We start from the raw sequence: 20,341 nt of genomic DNA, 5'->3' as shown, positions 1-20,341 counted from the left end.
GGAAAAAAGTTTGTTGTTACAGAAAAACCCGAACAAACTTTTTGGCCAACCCAATACTGTGTTTCAGCCATCTTCATTTGGTTGTTTACAAATATATGACATGTGATTTTATTTTTCAGATGAATACAGACATTTACAAGGTTGTTGTGACCTGTGTTATGGTTAGAAGTTGGTGAGAAAGGTGAGGGTGGATAGTAAAAAGGGAGACACCATTTGGCTGGCTGTTGCAGCTGGGCCTCCCAAGATATAACATGGGTGAAGGGTATAGATCCAGGGTCTGACTCAGATTGAGAAACTATTTTCCAGTAACAAAACCTATAAGACTTGGAGATTCCCACGTTAGAATGTAAATGTATTAATTTATAGTGATAAGTCTGCTTAGGGTAAACAATTAGTAAACAGGAAGTTTCTTGGTGAAGATGGATAAGAGTAAAGGAAGGTTGATAATTGGGGGAGTATTTCTTCTGGGCCGGGGTAAGGCTTGGAGAATTTTTCCTGCTTCATCATTAATTAGAATGCTTATGTCTGCCAAAATCTTTCTTTCCTAGCCTGTAGAGGTGCCCTGATACTTTTCTTCCTATATCCTTTTTAAGTTCTATGTAGAATATTTTTCTTTGTTATGACAGTTATATTTCTACAACTTACTATATTTTTATATTTTATTATTTATTCCTGGTGGATAAAAGTGTAAATAATCTCATCAGTAGCACAATTATAAATGATCTTTCAGGGTAGGTTTCTTCAACAGATAGTCTCATTTTATGCTGATTTACTAGTTTCAAATCAGATGTTTCCCTATTTGAGGGAGAGGCAGCCTATTCGAGGTCTATAGCTCCTTATATGCTTAAAAAGAAAATAAGTCATTTATGTCAAAACCAAAGGTTGAACCTTTATTTTTGGTACTAAGATAATTTTAATTGACCAAGATTGCCTATGGAGTGTTAGCAATGAAAAACAAAGCACACACATATATTAGAGAAGTTTTAATTGTGTGGTTTCAGAAATAATTTATCCATGTTTCTAACCACTGTTATGGTGGGTGTGGGGAACACTTTTAAAATATTCAACATCATCTGTGCTTGTTTTCCTACTATGTTCAGGTACATTGACTTTGTTGCCTTGGTAATATGGACTAAATATGTATATTTCCTGCTCCCCCGGGTCTGAGGCCTCAGGTTATAGAGTTAATCCGGGGTGTCACTCCATAGGTTGGAGCCCAGTCTGTTTCTAAACATTAGGTCATGCAAGGAAGCCAATTCAAAGAGGTTGAACTATCAGCCTCTTTATGCACTATGCTAAAGGCAACTTAGTTTTCCCATATTCCTGAGAGTAGGAATACAGGGAGAGCCTGTTTTTCTCACAGGCAATGTGTCTTCAGTTCATTTTTAGTTAGGGTGTCAAGCTTGACACATTTTGTGTCAAGCCAACCTACAGTCTAGTCATTTTTGTGCATCTGACACACTTTTCCTCAGCCAAGGTCAGTTCAGCTCAATGGACATTTATTGAATATCCACTAGGTTCTAGGCATGTGGCACAAAGATGAATAATAGACAAGTTGCCCTTGCTCCTAAGGAGCTTCCAGTCTAGTGAGTAAATTTACGTTTAAAAAAATCTGGGTAGGGCTTCACTGGTGGCGCAGTGGTTGAGAGTCTGCCTGCCGATGCAGGGGACGCAGGTTCGTGCCCCGGTCCGGGAGGATCCCGTGTGCTGCAGAGCGGCTGGGCCCATGAGCCATGGCTGCTGAGCCTGCGCATCCGGAGCCTGTGCTCTGCAATGCGAGAGGCCACAACAGTGAGAGGCCCGCGTACCGCAAAAAAAAAAAAAAAAAAAACTGGGTAATGGTGACAGCCCAATAGCAACTTATAAAGCCAGTAGGAAGTTACTAATACATTTCCAATTTCAGTCATCAAAATTTGCAAATTAAAAAAAAAATTTGCAAATTATACGTGAACCAGATATAAAAATATTCCTTAGATTATATCCAATGTGAGGTTAAAAAATCCAGATGTCTTGGAGTTGCAACAATTCAGCATTCCAACTCAGATTGTTGTCCCATTGTGTGGTAATATAAAGGCCTGTTAAACCCTCTTCTAGCAGACTATTATAGTGGTTTGGTGGTGTTCTGTTGGCAGCTACATTTTTCCTTTTTTTAATGTTCTGGACCCAAAACAAGCAGCTGGATTTATCCAAAGGACAGCTATGAACATTTCTAATTTGAGGGATTTGATAGTCCCCAAACAAAGTCATATGGCATTTGTCAAGTAATGATTATATCCAGCCAAGTTCCCCCTGCACGTACAAATCCACTACCGAGGATACAATATTTCTAAGCATAGTACTTCAGAAGATACAAGAATGGCAAATGACTAAATTTATAGACGTATTTCATTATAGTAAATATTTCACTCTTTTGTTCATGAGAATATTAATAATGTAGCAATTATATATTAATGGGAATATGAAATGAATGTATGCCCAAACAAAATGTGGTAAATATTTAACTTTGTTTATCTAGGTTCCCTAATTTTTAAAAAAATTTTATTTATTTATTTTGGCTGCGTTGGGTCTTCGTTGCTGTGCGCGGGCTTTCTCTAGTTGCGGCGAGCGGGGGCTACTCTTCATTGCAGTTCGTGGGCTTCCCATTGCTGTGGCTTCTCTTGTTGCGGAGCACGGGCTCTAGAGCACAGGCTCAGTAGTTGTGGGCCACGGGCTTAGTTGCTCTGTGGCATGTGGGATCTTCCCGGACCAAGGATCAAACCCGTGTCCCCTACATTGGCAGGTGGATTCTTAACCACAGTGCCACCAGGGAAGTCCCATAGGTTCCCTAATTTTGAGAATATGTCTCTCAAGGCTCTTCAGGAAACTCAAAATGTTCAGATTTCTAAAGGAGTATCTACTAAAACTGATTTATAATGAGAGAAAAAACAGAAAATGTATGTATGCATCCTGTGTCAATATAACCATTACTTCTGAGGTCTCAAGCAATCAGAAACTTACTCAAATTATTCAATAACCTGTAAGAATTAGGCCATTAAAATATTTTGAAAGCCCTTCAGAACACATGTTTAGTGTGTCATTAAATTGTATTAAGGCAATAAAAATTACACTAAATATAATTATATTCTTTTTTTAAAGGTATTTTTGATATGGACCATTTTTAAACTCTTTATTGAATTTGTTACAATATTGCTTCTGTTTTATGTTTTGGTTTTTTGGCTGCGAGGCATGTAGGATCTTAGCTCCCCGACCAGGGATAGAATCTGCACCCACTGCATTGGAAGGCAAAGTCTTAACCACTGGACCACCAGGGAAGTCCATGTATTCTATGTTTTTACACATTGTATTTATGCTTTATTATACTTTTTAAAATAGAAGGTAAAAGAATGATTAGATATAATGAATTCTAACACTAATTTATTTAATATTGTATTAAAACTAGTTAAGTACTTGTAAAGGACTACAACTCCATCAGAACAGGAGTGAATGAATGGGATTGAGAACCAGTTTTAAAATCTATGTTGAGACTATTAGGCTAGTTGATTGGTTGGTTGGTTGGTTGGTTTAGGAGGCTGGCCTCTTGGAGAATATAATTTATATATGGAAAGAGATATGGGAGATGATTCACTGGAATTTCTCCTAATAATATCATGTTCATTAGAACAGGTCATGAGGAGGAAAAATAGATAAAAACATCCAAACTAATTAGTACTATTAATATTTGCCTCTTGGAGTGAAAAATTAAAGAACACCAAATTTTATCCCTGAACATTTTGAGGAATAAAAGATCAATTAGCGAAATAATTTCTGCTTAAAACCCTAGTTGTTACAGAGAATGACATGCTTTACTATTATAATTGGACAATTAAATGGATTATCTTATAGTTTTGTGGGGTTTTTTTGGCTGTGTCGGGTCTTAGCTGCAGCATGCAGGATCTTCTTTGAGGCACGCGGGATCTTTTGTTGTGGCGCATGGGCTTCTCTCTAGTTGTGGCAAGCGGGTTTTTTCTCTCTCTAGTTGTGGCATGCAGCCTCCAGGGCACATGGGCTCTGTAGTTTGTAGTGCGCGAGCTCAGTAGTTGTGGTGTGCAGGATTAGTTGCCCCACGGCATGTGGAATCTTAGTTCCGCGACCAGGGATTGAACCCGTGTCCTCTGCATTAGAAGGTGAATTCTTTAACACTGGACCACCAGGGAAGTCCCTATCTTATACATTTTTTAAATCCCATTTTAAAAGTAAAACAAATCATGATTTTCATATCAATCACTCTTGTTCCATTCCCCAATTTTAAAATACTTCAATTTTAGCCAATATGTGAATATAGAGGACTTCTAAGGCATAATGATTTACTTCACTACCTTCAAGTTCATTGTAAATGTTCTCAAAAGTCTATCGTAGCGGGGGAAGCCCTAAATTTAAAATATACACACTTTTACTTTTAAATTTTTATTACAATACTTGGTTGTCAAAGAAACTATTAACTTTCTTTTAACTTTCTTTTAATCTCCTATGATGAAATATGTAATTTCTTCTGATTTTCACAAGCATGTGAGCAAAAGACTGTGTTTTAAGAAACAAATCATTTAAGCACTTAGAGAAGGTGCCATTTCTCCAAACATATGCCTTGAAAACAAATCAAATTCAGTTACTTTTTTGTCTCAGGGAAGGCCATACTGGGGAGACTTTTGAGGTTGGGAAATCCATTTTAATTCTTACCAACTTCTAGTAAAAAAAGGAACACTTTCTTTGTCCCCAAATGCTGGGATTGTCCTCCTCTGCTGATGTATGATGACACCCTGAGGCTTGGAAACGTGCAAACCAATAAGATGATTTTGTGATGAAATTGCATGTTAGATTGATACTATTAATAGTCCTTGAATGAGCTTAAATTTGAAACAACTTTTAAAAGCAGCATGCACTTAACTTCTCGTTTTGTTTCCCTACCTGTAAGGTGTGAAATATCTGTTTCTTCATACCGATGTTTTTAAATGTATTTTTGGCCGCGTTGGGTCTTCGTTGCTGCGTGCCGGCTTTCTCTAGTTGTGGCGAGCAGGGGCTACTTTTTGCTGTGGTGTGTGGGCTTCTCATTGCAGTGGCTTCTCTTCTTGTGGAGCACGGGCTCTAGGTGCGCAGGCTTCAGTAGTTGCAGACGCGGGCTCAGTAGTTGCGGCATGTGGGCCCTAGAGTGTGGGGGCTTCAGTAGTTGGGGCGTGTGGGCTCAGTAGTTGTGGCACGTGGGCTCTAGGGTGCGCGGGCTCAGTAGTTGTGGCTTGCGGGCTCTAGAGCGCAGGCTCAGTAGTTGTGGCGCACGGGCTTAGCTGCTCCGTGGCATGTGGGATCTTCCCAGACCAGGAATTGAACCTGTGTCCCCTGCATTGGCAGGCGGATTCTTAACCACTGCGCCACCAGGGAAGTCCCTTCATACCGATGTTTTAACAAATTTTTAGTTTTTCATGATCTGAAAGATTTGGTATGTACTTGTTAGTCTGGACACTGTTCTCATCAGTTCTAATGCTGCCCCATTCAGAATTCATTTTTTAAAGCCAAAATTCACTGTTCACTTAAACATCTGGATTAAATTGGGCAGGGTGAGGATGGGAGGAGAGTCCTTTTTGCCTTGTAGGCTCTGGACAGCTTTCTTAGAGAGCTGACTTATCCAGGATTAGGAAAAAGAATGCTTTTGTGTGACTGATATCTTTCTAAAGTTTGCTTGTGTAAGCATTTTGGATTTAAGAAAGTTCAACCTGGGAATTCCCTGGCAGTCCAGTGGTTAGGACTCCGTGCTTCCATTGCAGGGGGCACGGGTTCGATCCCTGGTTGGAGAACTAAGATCCCGCAAAAAGTTCGACCTGAATTGTATCTGAATATAGAGTAGAAATAACTTCATTTGGTGGGATAACAGCAGTCTCTAACCCATCAAATTAATCTCTATCTCCTAAATTGCTTTCAAAAACGCACATGACTGGAAGATATTTTTCACTGGCAATGCTTTATTCTGTTTAAAAAATAGTAGGGGCTAAAATATAGTAAAAACTTGGAAACTTACACTGCAATTATTTTGTGCTTTACAAGATAAAAATTTTATATTTTGTAAAATGTTTTGAAAGGAGTCCACAAAGTAATTCTGCTTTCTTGCTCCCAAATGCAGAGGTCTGAGAGAAGGCACATGGCCTCATGAGCTTCTGGGTGTTGTCAAATCCAATTCTCTCTCAAGTACCAAATGCCCAGATGCATTTACTGGGGATGCAGGAGTATCACTTAAGCAGTGGTTTTTGTCAATATAAAGAGAAGCATCTTGATTAAAGTGTGAGGAGATAGAAACCATACTGATTTGGGCAATTTTGGCTCCAATAATGTCTAATTTACTGTGAAGGGGGAATATGTTCTAAGTTAATGTTCTTAAAAGCAACTTCCAAATTTCTCCTTAAAAATATTTATTAAAAAGCTGTTTGAGGAAGAGCTGTTTTATTGCATGGCACAGATTCACTGTACAGATGTTATCTTAGAACTATTAATTAAGGAGTTCCCTTGTGACTTTGAATATTCAATACCAGCTGTTATTCACATCAATATTTTAATATTTTACCAGAAAGATACTTAATAAAAGGATTGATACATATTTAACTGCGTAAAGTGCTAGTTAAACTTGTTCAAATGGGTCAGAGGGAAAGGGAAATAACATTCTTTGAGCACCTACTATATGCACAAGCTCTACTTATATATCTTGCTTAATCTTTATGACTATTCCATGAGGTAGATTTTAATTCTCATTTGATAAGTGAGGAAGCTAAGGCTCCAGAAGGGTTATATAACTTTCCTGAAGATACATTGCTAATAAATGGCAGAGTTGGGATTTGAACTAAGTGTCCCTTGATTGCAAAGCCTGTTTTTTGTTTTTTGTTTTTTACATTATCATATATTTTTTATTTTAAAAAATCTAATATTTTAGTATTAAAATAAAATTTAAACACAGCATCCTTTTCTCACCATTAAAAGTAGGATAATTCTAGACAATTTTTCTGAAATCTATAAATGTGCTTATACAAATGCATTAAAAGCTAAGTATCTCAGCATCTGTAAGGCCTTTAGCAAATAAGTATCAACCTTCAGGAAGATGAGAGGCCACCTGAAAATGCACCAAAATTTCAAAATTAAGCTTTTAATTTATTGATAATAAAGCTAAGTATCACTGATATGCAAGTAAACAGTTTTTAGAACAAGCTGGAGTTTTTCTAAAATTTAACCACGGTTGAATAGCAAGAACTTCAGGCAAGATGGTATGTAAATATGAAAAAATACATAAAACACTTGGAATTAATTCAGAACTTGTAAAAATACTTGAGTGGTAAAGTGTTAAAACAGTCAAGAGAAATATTCTTTTACAAAGAGATTACATTCTAGAAGAGACTTTTTCTACCTTCCATTCATACTTCACGTATAAAGAATATACACTCAGAATTTGCCTAAACCTCCCTACCTCCCTCCCGCAAAGCCTATTTTGCAGAAAATCTCCCATCACATTTCATAAAATGTTAATCTTGGCCCACAGTTGCATCAGCATCTTTGTTTATGGGCTATTGGAGAGAAGTGTAAGTTGGTCAAGCCTCTATTCCACAGTGGGAAAATATGGGTAGAATTAGAATGCAGTAAGACTGGGTTGCTTGCAGTGTGCTTCTAAGGAATGTTCCGTTTCCCTCTTCATCAGCAGGGTATTCTGGGAGAATCTTTTGAAATTGAACTTAGTCCTGAGGTCAGAACTTTTTCTGTCACCTTCAAGCTAGGTGATTTGTGACCATTTAAAGGTTATACCATTTAGAAGCCTTTCCTGGATTTTTAAAGAAAAGGATACAAGGGGGCGGGTTGGTTAAGTGGGGGAGATTAGGGTATAGAGTGTAAGTGCAAAGGCAGAACTAGCAGCTGCTTTGTGACTATCAATACATCCAAAAGATAGGTCGGGAAAAGGATTAGTGAATATTAAAATTGACAGGAGCAATTTGGTTCAATTATAATCTAAGGAAAAAGGCTGAGGGGTCTAATCGATATTTTACTCCAGATCTAATGAGTTAATTTTGAGAAGGAGGATCCAATGACTTAATTTTGAGAAGGAAGATCCAGTGATGGGACTCATGCAAAGAGATGGCCTGGGGCCTGCTAAAAGCAATTTCTGTAGCCTTCAAGACAACCCGAAAAATAAACAGGCCTTTTAGAAGAAACTTCAAGTTTTCTCCCATTCACATGACAGCCCCGGGGTGGGGTGTTGTCTCACACTTCTGGAATTGGTTAGATCTGTGCTGTAACTGTAAAATACACACTGGATTTTGAAGACTTAATAAAAAAAAAGAATGTAAACTATCTCATTTTTTCTGTTGATTACATGTTGAAATGACAATATTTTGGATATATTGGGTTAAGTAAAATATAATACTAAAAGTAATTTCACCTCTGTCTTTTTTAATGTGGCTACTAGAAAATTTTAAACTACACATGCAGCTCCCATTATATTTCTATTGGATGGCATTGGGGTGGAGAACAGGCAGTATTCCCTGAAGCTTCCTTCTGGAGGTGAATACCTTAGAGTGGTAAATATGGAAAAGAAGATTCTCAGTACCAGTATTTAAAGTCTTCCATTGGTGGGGAGGGATAAGTTGGGAGATTGGGATGGACATATACATGCTACTATATATAAAATAGATAACCAACAAGGACCTACTGTATAGCGCAGAGAACTCTGCTCAATACTCTGTAATGGCCTATATGGGAAAATAATCTAAAAAAGAGTGGATGTATGTATATGTATAAGTGATTCGCTTCACTGTACACCTGAAACTAACACAACATTGTAATCAACTATACTCCAGTAAAAATTAATTAAAAAATAAAGTCTTCATCAAGTTAGGACCACTTTTCCCCTTTTCCCCTCAGATGGTATGGGGTTGGTGTTTTGACTGTTAGAACATCCCCATTTATTCAGCACTTTGAGTACCTCTGTGGATGTCTCTTATCAGTCATTCATTAGAAGCATTTCTTACTTTTTTCCAAACACAAGCCTGTCACATAATTAATGGCATCCATCCTCACTCCCATCCATCCATCCATTCATAGAAAATCTGAGTCTTATTTTTAGGCCCTGCTCTTCCTGCCAGGGCTTTCACTAAATTGCCAAAGCAATGGAAAAACCAATGTGGCCATTCTTGCATGGAATCAGTGAAAACTACCAAAGAAATGGGAATTATGTGGGTTAAGAGAAACAGCACTTATCAAATTGAGGACTTTTAAGGCAAAGAGGACCACCATATTCTAATAGTAAACAATGGCTTGTTTTATTGCTTGTGCAAAGCTTACATGAAATGATTATTTGACTCTCTGTATGAATCATGTGTTTGGGCTCTTTTTGCTTTCCACAAAATACCAGGTCTAGTGTTAAGCTCATAGTGTTAAACTCGATATATACAAGGAGTAGTATAGTATATAGATTCCACACTAATAAAAGTGGACTTTTCTTTCTATTATGCTAGAGACCCCAGACATACACCATCATTTCATACTTTCTAAATAAGTCATTTCCCCCATTACCCTTTGAATACTTTATAGTATTTTATCTTTGATGATATTGGAATTGAGTGATTATTTTTTCATTAGACTTTGGGGGACTCCTTGGTGGGAAGGTTGGCAAAACCTTCCCTGAATTTCTTTGAATGCCAAAAGAAAGCTAAACTTTTACACACAGGCTCTTCACATAAACACTCAGACATGCATTGAATGCATCAATCCAAGTCAGATAGCACTAAAAGGAACACAATATTTTAACCGAGTGGAAAATTAGTGGTACACCATTACTAAACTCTGTGCTTTCAGTAACTTTTCTAATATAGGTGTTCCCTGAATCTGGGCATTATAAATCAGATTTGATACACAAGCAGTTTTTTAGCTACATTAAAAAAAAGCCAAGGGGTCTAATCTATATTTTGCTCCAAATCCAATGTTTTGAGAAAGAAGGTCTAGCGATTGAACTTGTGCAAGGAGATGGCCTGGGGCCTGCTGAAAGTCAGGTTGCAGTTTCCACTGCATTCAAGAAAACCAGAAAGATAAATATAACTTTTAGAAGAAACTTGAAGTTTTCTCTCATTCACATCTCAGCCAGTGGGCCTCACACTTCCAGAACTGGTTAGACCTGTGTTGTCCAATATAGTAGGCATTACCCAACCATATGTAAAATATATTCACAATCATGATCAATTCCCATTAGACCTCCATTCTTCCCGATTCTCTTCCCAATAACAGAGTGGAGTTAGGGTTATGGTTTTTGGCTGTTGAATGCATGATGATCAAATCTGTAACCATGACTTCTGTAGCACAGTTTTCTGCGTTACTGATTCCAATTTTATCTACAAGACTAGGTACAAATAAGTTCAAGGAGACAGCATATTATTTAAGACAACTAACATTTTATAAAGGAATACTTACGTATAAAAATACAATCAAGGGTTTCCCTGGTGGCGCAGTGGTTGAGAGTCTGCCTGCCGATTCAGGGGACACGGGTTCGTGCCCTGGTCCGGGAGGATCCCACATGCCGTGGAGTGTAAGCCATGACCACTGAGCCTGTGCGTCCGGAGCCTGTGCTCCACAATGGGAGAGGCCACAACAGTGAGAGGCCCGCATATAGCAAAAAAAAAAAAAAAAAAAAAAAAAAAAACAATCAAGAGCATCAATTTGGTTTAAAAAGCAATTGTTACTTTAGTACCCACTAGGAAATCAAACAATGGAATGCATTTTCTGATATATTTATTACAACTATACCTTGATACACTAATGTAATTGAAGGTGATAAATACAGTAGAAAAAGTTTTAAGATACTGGTGTTGGGGGCAATGTGACACTTGTAAACTGGGTGTCACACTCAGTGAGATACTGTTTATCATTGCACTCACACTGAATATGATTTGGTTTGTAGTAATTACATCTGAGACCACATATTTGGGTGCTTGATAAAAGGGTTTTATTATTTTTCAAAGCTAATAACCTTTCATTTTAATCAAGAGCCCCAGTGAGGAAAATCTATAAATTAAAACAAAGGGTTTTACATACTACTCTGATGATCAATAATTTGAAGCCCGAGGCCCTCTTGAGGAAATTCTTTCTGGCTTGCAAAAGCTGTGGGAGACCATTAACATCATGAGGCCAGTTTACAAGAAAAATTAACCTCTAAAATGTCATGGTTTCACACCCTATGGGGGCTTATGGATCTGACTTAATATGGCATGTGCAGGCCCGATTTTAGGACAAGTCAGCTCCAAGTGTTTCACACATTTATAAACACAGAAGCTGTTGTATCCACCATCCATAAAGCTTTTGGGTAGCCACTGAAATCAGGCAAATGGCAGAGTAATCCAAGGTGAATGGTGAGGTTAAGGCCTCCACACCAAAAACCGTTGGATATGGTGCAATCATGAACATGGGGAAAATCTCAAAATTTGAACAGGTAAACAAAAGCCAGGACAGACTCAATTCAAGTAAGTGAAACTGCCAGACTTCTGAAAGGAGTTCTTCAAAGAAGACTTCCACAGAACTTGTTTGCTCTGCAGGAGTAAATAAATCTCAACTGATATATTTTTATCCAAGCCACAGCTGAGAGCTTGATTAACTGGGAAACAATACAGTTAAATGACATTACATTCTTTATAGTCACCACTCCAACTTCAATATCTGCATAGAGAAGTACAGAGGGTTACACTGAAATTGTGTATGCTGAGGGATGCCACTAAATTAGCTCCCAGGAAAATTATTAACCTTTATAATTAATTTTCACTTTTTCTCTCAGGGATAGATTTCAACTTTCACTTTAACAGTGGTTGGGAACATTCCCTTTATTGCTTGGTTGTGTATTTTGAGAAAGCAAATCCATTGGCACTTGCGAAGGCTTAGAACATAAACCAACATTAGAAGTAACAGAAACACATAGCTAAAAGTTTTACTTTAATCACAAATTCACAACTAGAGATTTCATTTGCGTATCTTAGAAAGCTAAAAAGACATGTTAACTTTTTTAACCAATCAGCAAAAACATGTGCCACACAGACTTTTAATGTTCATAATTTAGAATTTATCACATAAATATATTATTTATAAATATATCCTTTATTTGTAAAATTATTATTCTTAAAACATTTCTTTCCAACACAGTTGAAATTTTCATGTGTGTTTTAAGGGAAAAAAACCCACCCTATTTTAAAATGTATTACTAAACTTCAATGTGCAAATAAACCAGTGCCACCAAACTGAAAAAGAAAAAAAAAAAAGAACAGAAACATACTGCTGTGTTGGATATGCAGTTGTTAACTACAAATAACACCACCACATGTCCTATATGGTGATCATATACATGCTCGTTTCTTCTCAGTCATTATCAGAACCATTTGGAGGTAGGAAAACCAACGCATCATTGAAAATATGCCCAAATGCCCTAAGACGGTATACCCCGTACATCATTACGTGCATCTGATTAGGCGTCAGTCCATTAAAAGTAACAGCCATATCTGAACAACATCCTTCTACTACCTGGTTGGGGTGATTAGTCATTGCCTCTTTAATAAAAAGCCCAACAGACTTGGTGTTAAATACATCTTTTCCTTCAGCATCTTCTGCATTTTCTGCAAATACTCCAGCGTATTTCAGGCAGACTGCTAGCTGCTTATCTTCAGATATCTTCCAAATCATCCCTCCCTGTTCAGGACACTTTTCAGGAATACTTAGAAGGCTGTTAAGTCTTTTCATTGATTCTACACTTAAGACAATTCCTCCTTCCATACTCACATACTCGAGGTCTCCAGATTTTATAGTGTGGCCTAGATAGAAAGGTTGTGATGGATCCTTTTTTAACAAAAAGTACTTTAAGTTTTCAATAATAGCAAACGTCGTGGGGCGTGCAAGGAAGAACCAGTTGTATTGGTCTCTATATTTATCAAAGGCGTATTTGTAAGCTTTTCTCATCATTAACCACACGTCATTTGTTTCCATGTTAATTGACTCAAACACTTTAACATTTTCGGAACTGAAGAACTCTGCTTTGTCACAGTGTTTGGTCCAAGTCTCCTTCACTGCAGCCCAGAGACTCACATCTTTGGGTTTGACAAGGATGATACAGTATACTCGAAAGCTCTTACTGAGCTCCATGCGTTCATCCTCTGAAATTTTCAAGATATCTTCTTTATTAGGAGCTTGTAGGTGATGATGCTCATGGTGGTGCATTCTATTTCCATGACCAATCCTAATGTGTCCTAGCATAGTGATCAAGGCACAGAAAATGCTTCCAAGCATTACACCCTTCAAAAATGAACTGCTTTCAGAAAGCATTTTTCCTATAAAGAAGAAAAAGATCCTTAGGATACTTAATAGAAAAGGAGTCTAGTGATTTGATTTGATATTCCCCCTATACTTACATTTTGCTCTTAATGTTAAAAAAAAAAGGCTCCCAAGCTTGAAATCGAGTCAATGCAAGTAGCACAAGAGAGTCTTAAGAATTTTTTGTTTCCAATGATAACTGATTACTGTTCGGTACAAATTGGAACTTTGCAGCAACACCTTGCTGCCATAGAATTTTCTGGGAGGCTATTTTTGCACTTCATCTATAGGGATTTAATTAACCAAGTACTAAACCAAAGCACTAACCCCAGAAACTGATATTACAGAGGTTGTCTGTCCACCATTCTCTTTAAAGGAATTTCATTTCACAAGCTTGCATTTTATTACTTAAATACCTCTGCGGATATAAATGGACTTTTACAACAAAACCTTAAATTGAAGAGATAAAACCACCTACAATTGGTAAATCACCAATGGTGTCTGTGCTGGCCTCTGTTCTCAACCTAGTGCTTTATTTAACTGATGGCTGCTGTCCTTAAGTGTTTTGAGTACATCTTGGAATTGATACCATATATGTTAATATTTACCCTTTTGTTCCTAAGACTAAATGGTTTCCAATACAGTATGTCAACTAACTGATGTATAATAATAAAAGCCCATAATGAAAATAGCTAAATTATTTGGATGAGAACTGAGTCAATATAGGCATATCTGGGGACTATTAATGAACATTCTTATTTCCTCCAAAGGCATTTTCTTATTCTTTGGGGAAGTAAAAAGGGAGAAGTCTACACTTTTATTTCAGTTAGAAATTAAAAGAAACCCAACATTAAATACAACTGTTGAGATTTTCCCAATCTCCCTTCTATCTCCACAAGGAATGTTCTACTGAGCTACTTAGATTTTCCCTTTGTTTCTTAAAGTTGAAAGTGGCCTTAGAAGCTATCTAATGTCACTTTTCTCATTTTACAGATAGGGAAACAGAGGGTCCACAGAGGTTAGGTAACTGACCCAAAGTCACAGTCAGCAATAGAACTGAACTAGAAATCAGATATCCTGGCATCAGTTTAATGGTTTTTCTATTACAGAATAAAGATCTCAACAGTGCTTCCACCCATATTATTGAGAATTTAATAAAAAGTTACTGCATAACCTTGTTTTCCTACAAATGGAAAAACATGTAGGATCTGTTAACCATAATTGATATTTTGCATCCAGCATCACCGTACTGCTACAAGGAAACCATCTCTTGGTTTTCTTCTAGAGGAAATGGACTTTGACCTCCATTACCTTAGAAGGACAACGTGTGGAACAACCTGACAGATGTAATTCCTAAGGAGGGGTGGGGAGTCAGGTGGGAAAGAGGCAGGACAGCTTTCCTGTGTCACTCACAGAACTTGGTCAGCAAACACAGCTCTAATAAGGAAAAGAAAATTCACAGGTAACAAGCTCTGCTTGTTTTAGAATTGTCAGATGCACTCCAAAATGAATTATTTTATATAGGATTTTGGCATTTCATATTACACAATTTTCAATATGTCTGGCCATTATATAATAATTTACTAGTGTCTCTTAGATTGATAATGGTATATGTATGTCAGAATTCTTCCTGATGGGGATACTACTTATGAGTCATCTGCACAAATTTTTCTAAGGAGTAGCATCTAGAGGTGCACATGATAGGATATTTGGTGCAGAGGCAAGGGAAACTTAAAACCGCACACGAGCACAAGCGAGGCAGAAACGACCAGAGTGGTTTTTGAAATGAATCCTTTTAGATGAAGGCGGTTGGGGTGGAGTATGGAAAAGGGAGGAGGATGAAATGGAGAACAAAAGTGAGGGAGAGAACATGGTCATCTCAACACCCCAAGGAGGGGCCGAGGGAGCGCCTCTAGGAAGCCGGCGCTCTATCTACCCCCCTCACTGTTCCTCACACTGCACCTGCCCGGACACACCGCGTGGAGTACGCTGGGAATGGGCCAGGGCCCAAGCCTTCCCCGGAGAGGGGCGGGGTCAGGCCGCTCCCGGGGCTGCTCCGCGGGCAGCTCCAGGTGCGGGCCGATGCCCCAGCACTCACCCGCGTCTAGAGCGGCTCAGGGGCGGGAAAGCGCAGCCGCGCACGCCTTTCCTCTCACGTTCGCGCGCCACTCGGTTACGTTCCTGGTCGGGCTGCTCTAGATGCAGGCGGTTTCTTCTCGTTGGTTTCGCTAAAGGTGGTGAGGGCCCGGAAGTAGACGCCACAATGGCGCGGACAGCGGGGCGGGGCAAAGGAGCCCTAGGCCAGACGGAGCCGCCCGCCCGCGCCGACGTCGGAAGGGCCCGCACGCACGCAGCGCGCCCTTTCTCCCCGCCCCGTGCCGAGTTCAGAGAAGCGCGTCCTGCTGGCGTGACCCGCACGCTCACCCGTACCCAATGGGACGCCCAGAGAGGCGTGCGTGCGTACGACCGGCTGACACGTCCCACCGCTTCATTTTCCGGTTGTGGAAACTGCGAGAGCGAGGTAGAGTGTTTCACCTGACTGAGATCGTGTCAGGTCTCTCAGTGGTTTCTCTGACAAGCACCTGAGGCACTGCACCCTCCCACTGACAAGAGGGCGCTCCACCCAGTACTGGGCTGGGATTAAATGCAGGCCAATAGTCGTTGAATTATGAGGGCAAAGATCACTAAGGTTATTGGAACGGCATCTGAAGCCCCACTGTCCGGTTTCCAATCCTGTCTTCACCGCTCGCTATGCCTCAGTTCCCTCCTTTGTAAAGTATAGAAAGTATCACGGTAGTGCTATCATGGAAGATTAAATGAGATAGTGCCTTTGACTCCATTAGCAAAAGACCAAGCATGCAGTAAGCATTCGTTAACTGTTAGCTGTTATATTACTCACCCCTGTATCACTAGCACTTAACCTAGTGCCGCACGCAGGGGACAGTACATATTTGTGGAATTAATGAATGTTAGAGCAACAGATGAGGAACCAGGACCAGAAAGGATAAGGAACTTTCTAAAGGCCACACAGTAATTAATGGCAGAGGTGGGACTAGAATTCAGCTCTAATTATAAGTGTAGAGCTCTCTTTCCGCTAAACATGTGATCTGTCCTTTAAAATTCATTTTTGTGGCAGAAAGGGTTTTTTGCTAAAAAGCACGAAGTCTTACAAATTTTTAAAATGTACTGTCACCAGTTTCCATCTAAATAACTTTGAGTGGTGATTTACTCAGGCCTGAGTTCCTAAAGACACGTACATTGGAGTATTGGCAATGACCCAGTTTAAGTAGACTGAAGGTTTCAAGAAGCACTGAAACAATGAACAAATAGATGTTAGGCAATTACTGTTCTGGTAGCATTACCCTAAATTCTGGAGATATAGTGGTGAACAAAATTAGCCCCCTGCCTTCAAGGAGCTCTCAGTCTAGCAGGGAAGAAAGACATTAAACAATTCATTACAAATACATGGTGGTATGTTCTCCAAAGGAATACAAAAATGAATTCTAGAACTGGAAAAGAACTTATGACTGCAAATTATCTCCACTATATTTTCTTAAATAACATATATTGTCTATTGTCACCTATTATATATAAATATGTGTGTATATATATATATAGTTAAGTGAAACAAGTTGCAGAATAATGTGTATAGTATGATTGTACTTTGGTGAAAACAAACAGAATTTTACATATGTGCACATATGTTTGATCTGTTTGTATGAGCAAGGGGAGTTGTGGAAGGCTGCTCAGCAGGCTATTAATATTGATCACATCAGGAGGTCGAGGTGTGATGATTAGCTTTGTGTTTATACATCCTCCTAGTGCATTGTTTCACTGGTTATAACAGGCATTTGTTATTTTTGAATTTAAAGAACAGCAAATAAAAAGATCTTTAAAATTAGAGGGACAAAAAGAATAAGAGGAAAAGATACCAATAAAAATACCTTGTAAAGAGTGCGGACAGCCAGTCTCTTCTTGCAAAAAGGGACCAAGGAAAGACAGAAATGGCACTCAGAATTCAGAGACAGTGGCAAGGAGTCAGTTTAAGATGCTGCTTCCTTCTAGTACAGGAAGGAATACCAAACTGGAAGTACTGATACAAGATGCTCTGAAACAGAATAAACCATGGAATTTTCAACACCAAAAGTTCTGTCAATGAGAGAGATTGTCTAAGAACCCAGTTCTCTACTTAAAGCAGAGCTTAAACATACTTTGCATTTGAAGTGAGGTTAGTGAGATGGTTGATTTGTAGTTAGGTGATTCGTTTTTAAAACGCCATTCCACATCGTAGCCCTAATTTTAAAAATACATGCAATTAGTTTCTGCTAAAATTAAAAATATTTATATTCTTTGGCCCAGCTAACCCATTTCTTGTAATCTCTCCCCCAGAAATTAAAGCACCAGAATGTAAGGCTAAATGTATAAGGTCAAATGCATTGTTGTTGATAATAGTGGGAAATATCCATCAAAAGAGAATGGTTGAATTAATTACGGTGCATCCATATAGTGTAATATTAAGCATAAAATAAACAGCTTATCTCACCTGCACTAAACACTTCAGTAAACACACTAACCTGCTCCTTGTGTGTGGGGGGGTGAGGGTTGCTTTTGAATTTGGTTGCCTTCATGTACCCATCAGGTAAGGCAAGATTGCATTAAAAACTGACAACACTGCATTTTTGGTAAAGTCCTCCTGCCAAGTGCATGCATTATTCAGCATGAGAAGTCATTAATTTTTAGTAATTGGCGATCACTTGCATTTGAACATTCAAATTTTCGAAATCTGTCCAAAGGCCTTTGGGAAATTAACATGACTTTCTACAACAGTTCAGTGGAATAATAAATATTGAAGAAAATCTAAGATGGATTGTTTTCTGCATAACATCTTTTTGAAGGGTTAAAAATGTCTTCTGTGTTTACCAAAATTAATAGCTATAATATATGAACCTCTTCTGCCCAGAATTTCACAACTGTTCATCTTTAATAAACAAATTCCCTTGTCGGAGCAAATTCATTATTGTTTCCATTTGAGTATAGATTGGTCCCTAAATGAATCTCATTTGTGTTTTCAGGCATATTCATGCTTGCAATCTCATTTTAGAATGTTTTTCCATTTGATGACCATCTGGAAGCTTTCCTTTTTTAAAATTAACAAACCCACTTGCCTGCCAACAAATATGTATTAAGTGTTTACAGTAGGTCAGGCTCTGTGTTAGGTATTGTTTTTTTCAAAAACCTTTTTTTATTATGGGGAACTTCAAACATATACCGAAATAGAAAAGTATAATGAAATCACGTGTACTTTTTAAGGAAGCTTCAACATCCTCAATTCAAAGCCAATCTTATTACATCTATACTCTTTCCACTTCCCTCCTTTCCATATTATTGTGAAGCACTTCTGGGACATGTCATTTCATCCATAAACATTTCAAAATGTATAAGAGATAAGGGCTTCTTAAAAAAACCCACAATACCACTAGAAAACTAAAAAATGAATAATTCCTTAACATACTTATGGAATTACTTGACAGTGTTCAAATTACCAATAATATCACAAGTGTCGTGGTATTTTAATAATCTGAAGCAGAATCTAAATAGTCTACACATAGTGATTGAGTTTTGTGTCTTTTTTTAAATTAGTCTCTGCTTTACAACAAAGTGAATCAGTCATACATATACATCTGTTCCCACATCCCCTCCCTCCTGTGTCTGCCTCCCTCCCACCCTCCCCATCCCACCCCTCCAGGTGGCCACAAAGCACCGAGCCGATCCCCCCGCGCCACGCGGCCACCCCCCACCATCCATCCACCCCACGCCCGGCAGTGTATACACGTCCATGCCTCTCCCCAGCCCTGTCACAGCCCCCCCCATATCCCCAAGCCCACCCCCAGTAGGTCTGTGTCTCTATTCCTGTTTTACCCCTAAGTTCTTCATGACATTTTTTTTCTTAAATTCCATATATATGTGTTAGCATACGGTATTTGTCTTTCTCTTTCTGACTTACTTCACTCTGTATGACAGACTCTAGGTCCATCCACCTCAGTACAAATAGCTCAGTTTCGTTTCTTTTTATGGCTGAGTAATATTCTATTGTATATATGTGCCACATCTTCATCCGATGATGGACACTTGGGTTGTTTCCATCTCCGGGCTATTGTGAATAGAGCTGCAATGAACATTTTGGTACATGTCTCTTTTTTTTTTTTTTTGCTGTACGCGGGCCTCTCACTGTTGTGGCCTCTCCCGCTGCGGAGCACAGGCTCCGGGCGCGCAGGCTCAGCGGCCATGGCTCACGGGCCCAGCCGCTCCGCGGCATGCGGGATCCTCCCCGACCGGGGCACGAACCCGCGTTCGCCGCATCGGCAGGCGGACTCTCAACCACTGCGCCACCAGGGAAGCCCACATGTCTCTTTTTGAATTATGGTTTTCTCAGGGTATATGACTAGTAGTGGGATTGCTGGGTCATATGGTAGTTCTATTTTTAGATTTTTAAGGAACCTCCATACTGTCCTCCATAGCGGCTGTACCAATTCACATTCCCACCAGCAGTGCAAGAGTGTTCCCTTTTCTCCACACCCTCTCCTGCATTTATTGTTTCTAGATTTCTTGATGATGGCCATTCTGGCTGGTGTGAGATGATATCTCATTGTAGTTTTGATTTGCATTTCTCTAAGAGTTTTGTGTCTTTTAAGTCTCTTTAGTTTATAGGTTTCTCTTTTTCTCTTTCTCTCTCCCCCTTGACATTTCTTTGTTAAAGAAGTCTGGTTGTTTGTCTTGTACATTTACCCACAGTCTGGTGCAGATAGCCTCATTCTGTTTCCTTTAATGTGTTTCTCTGCTGTTTGTGTTCCTTATAAATGGGTAGTTGGATCTAAAGTAGGGTTGCCAGATTTAGCAAATAGAAATACAGAGTTCCCAGTTAAAATTGAATTTCAGATAAACAATGAATACATTTTTAGTATAACTGTGTCCCAAATTTAGTGTATGGGACATACTAAATATTGCA

The 20,341-nt window shown here is 38.9% G+C and overlaps 1 protein-coding gene across 1 annotated transcript; it reads right to left on the bottom strand.

The window, feature by feature from the left end:
* Positions 1–6,959: 6,959 nt before the first annotated feature.
* Positions 6,960–15,593, bottom strand: C1GALT1C1 (C1GALT1 specific chaperone 1). The gene is made up of 2 exons (XM_081223277.1): positions 15,434–15,593; positions 6,960–13,352 (listed from the first exon to the last, which is right to left on the bottom strand). The coding sequence occupies exon 2, from the start codon at positions 13,345–13,347 to the stop codon at positions 12,391–12,393; it is 957 nt and encodes a 318-aa protein (XP_081079403.1). The 5' UTR covers positions 13,348–13,352; positions 15,434–15,593; the 3' UTR covers positions 6,960–12,390.
* Between the last annotated feature and the right edge of the window lie 4,748 nt (positions 15,594–20,341).

The sequence above is a fragment of the Mesoplodon bidens genome, assembly GCF_964165515.1.
Source record: "Mesoplodon bidens genome assembly, chromosome: X".
In the NCBI taxonomy this organism is placed as follows: domain Eukaryota; kingdom Metazoa; phylum Chordata; class Mammalia; order Artiodactyla; family Ziphiidae; genus Mesoplodon; species Mesoplodon bidens.
The sequence above is the reverse complement of the archived record's forward strand: the minus strand, read 5'-3'. Positions and strand labels throughout refer to the sequence as shown.

What these genes read in the sequence shown, in the direction of transcription:
- C1GALT1C1 (XM_081223277.1), bottom strand. Translation starts at nt 13,347, where the DNA reads ATGCTTTCTGAAAGCAGTTCATTTTTGAAGGGTGTAATGCTTGGAAGC.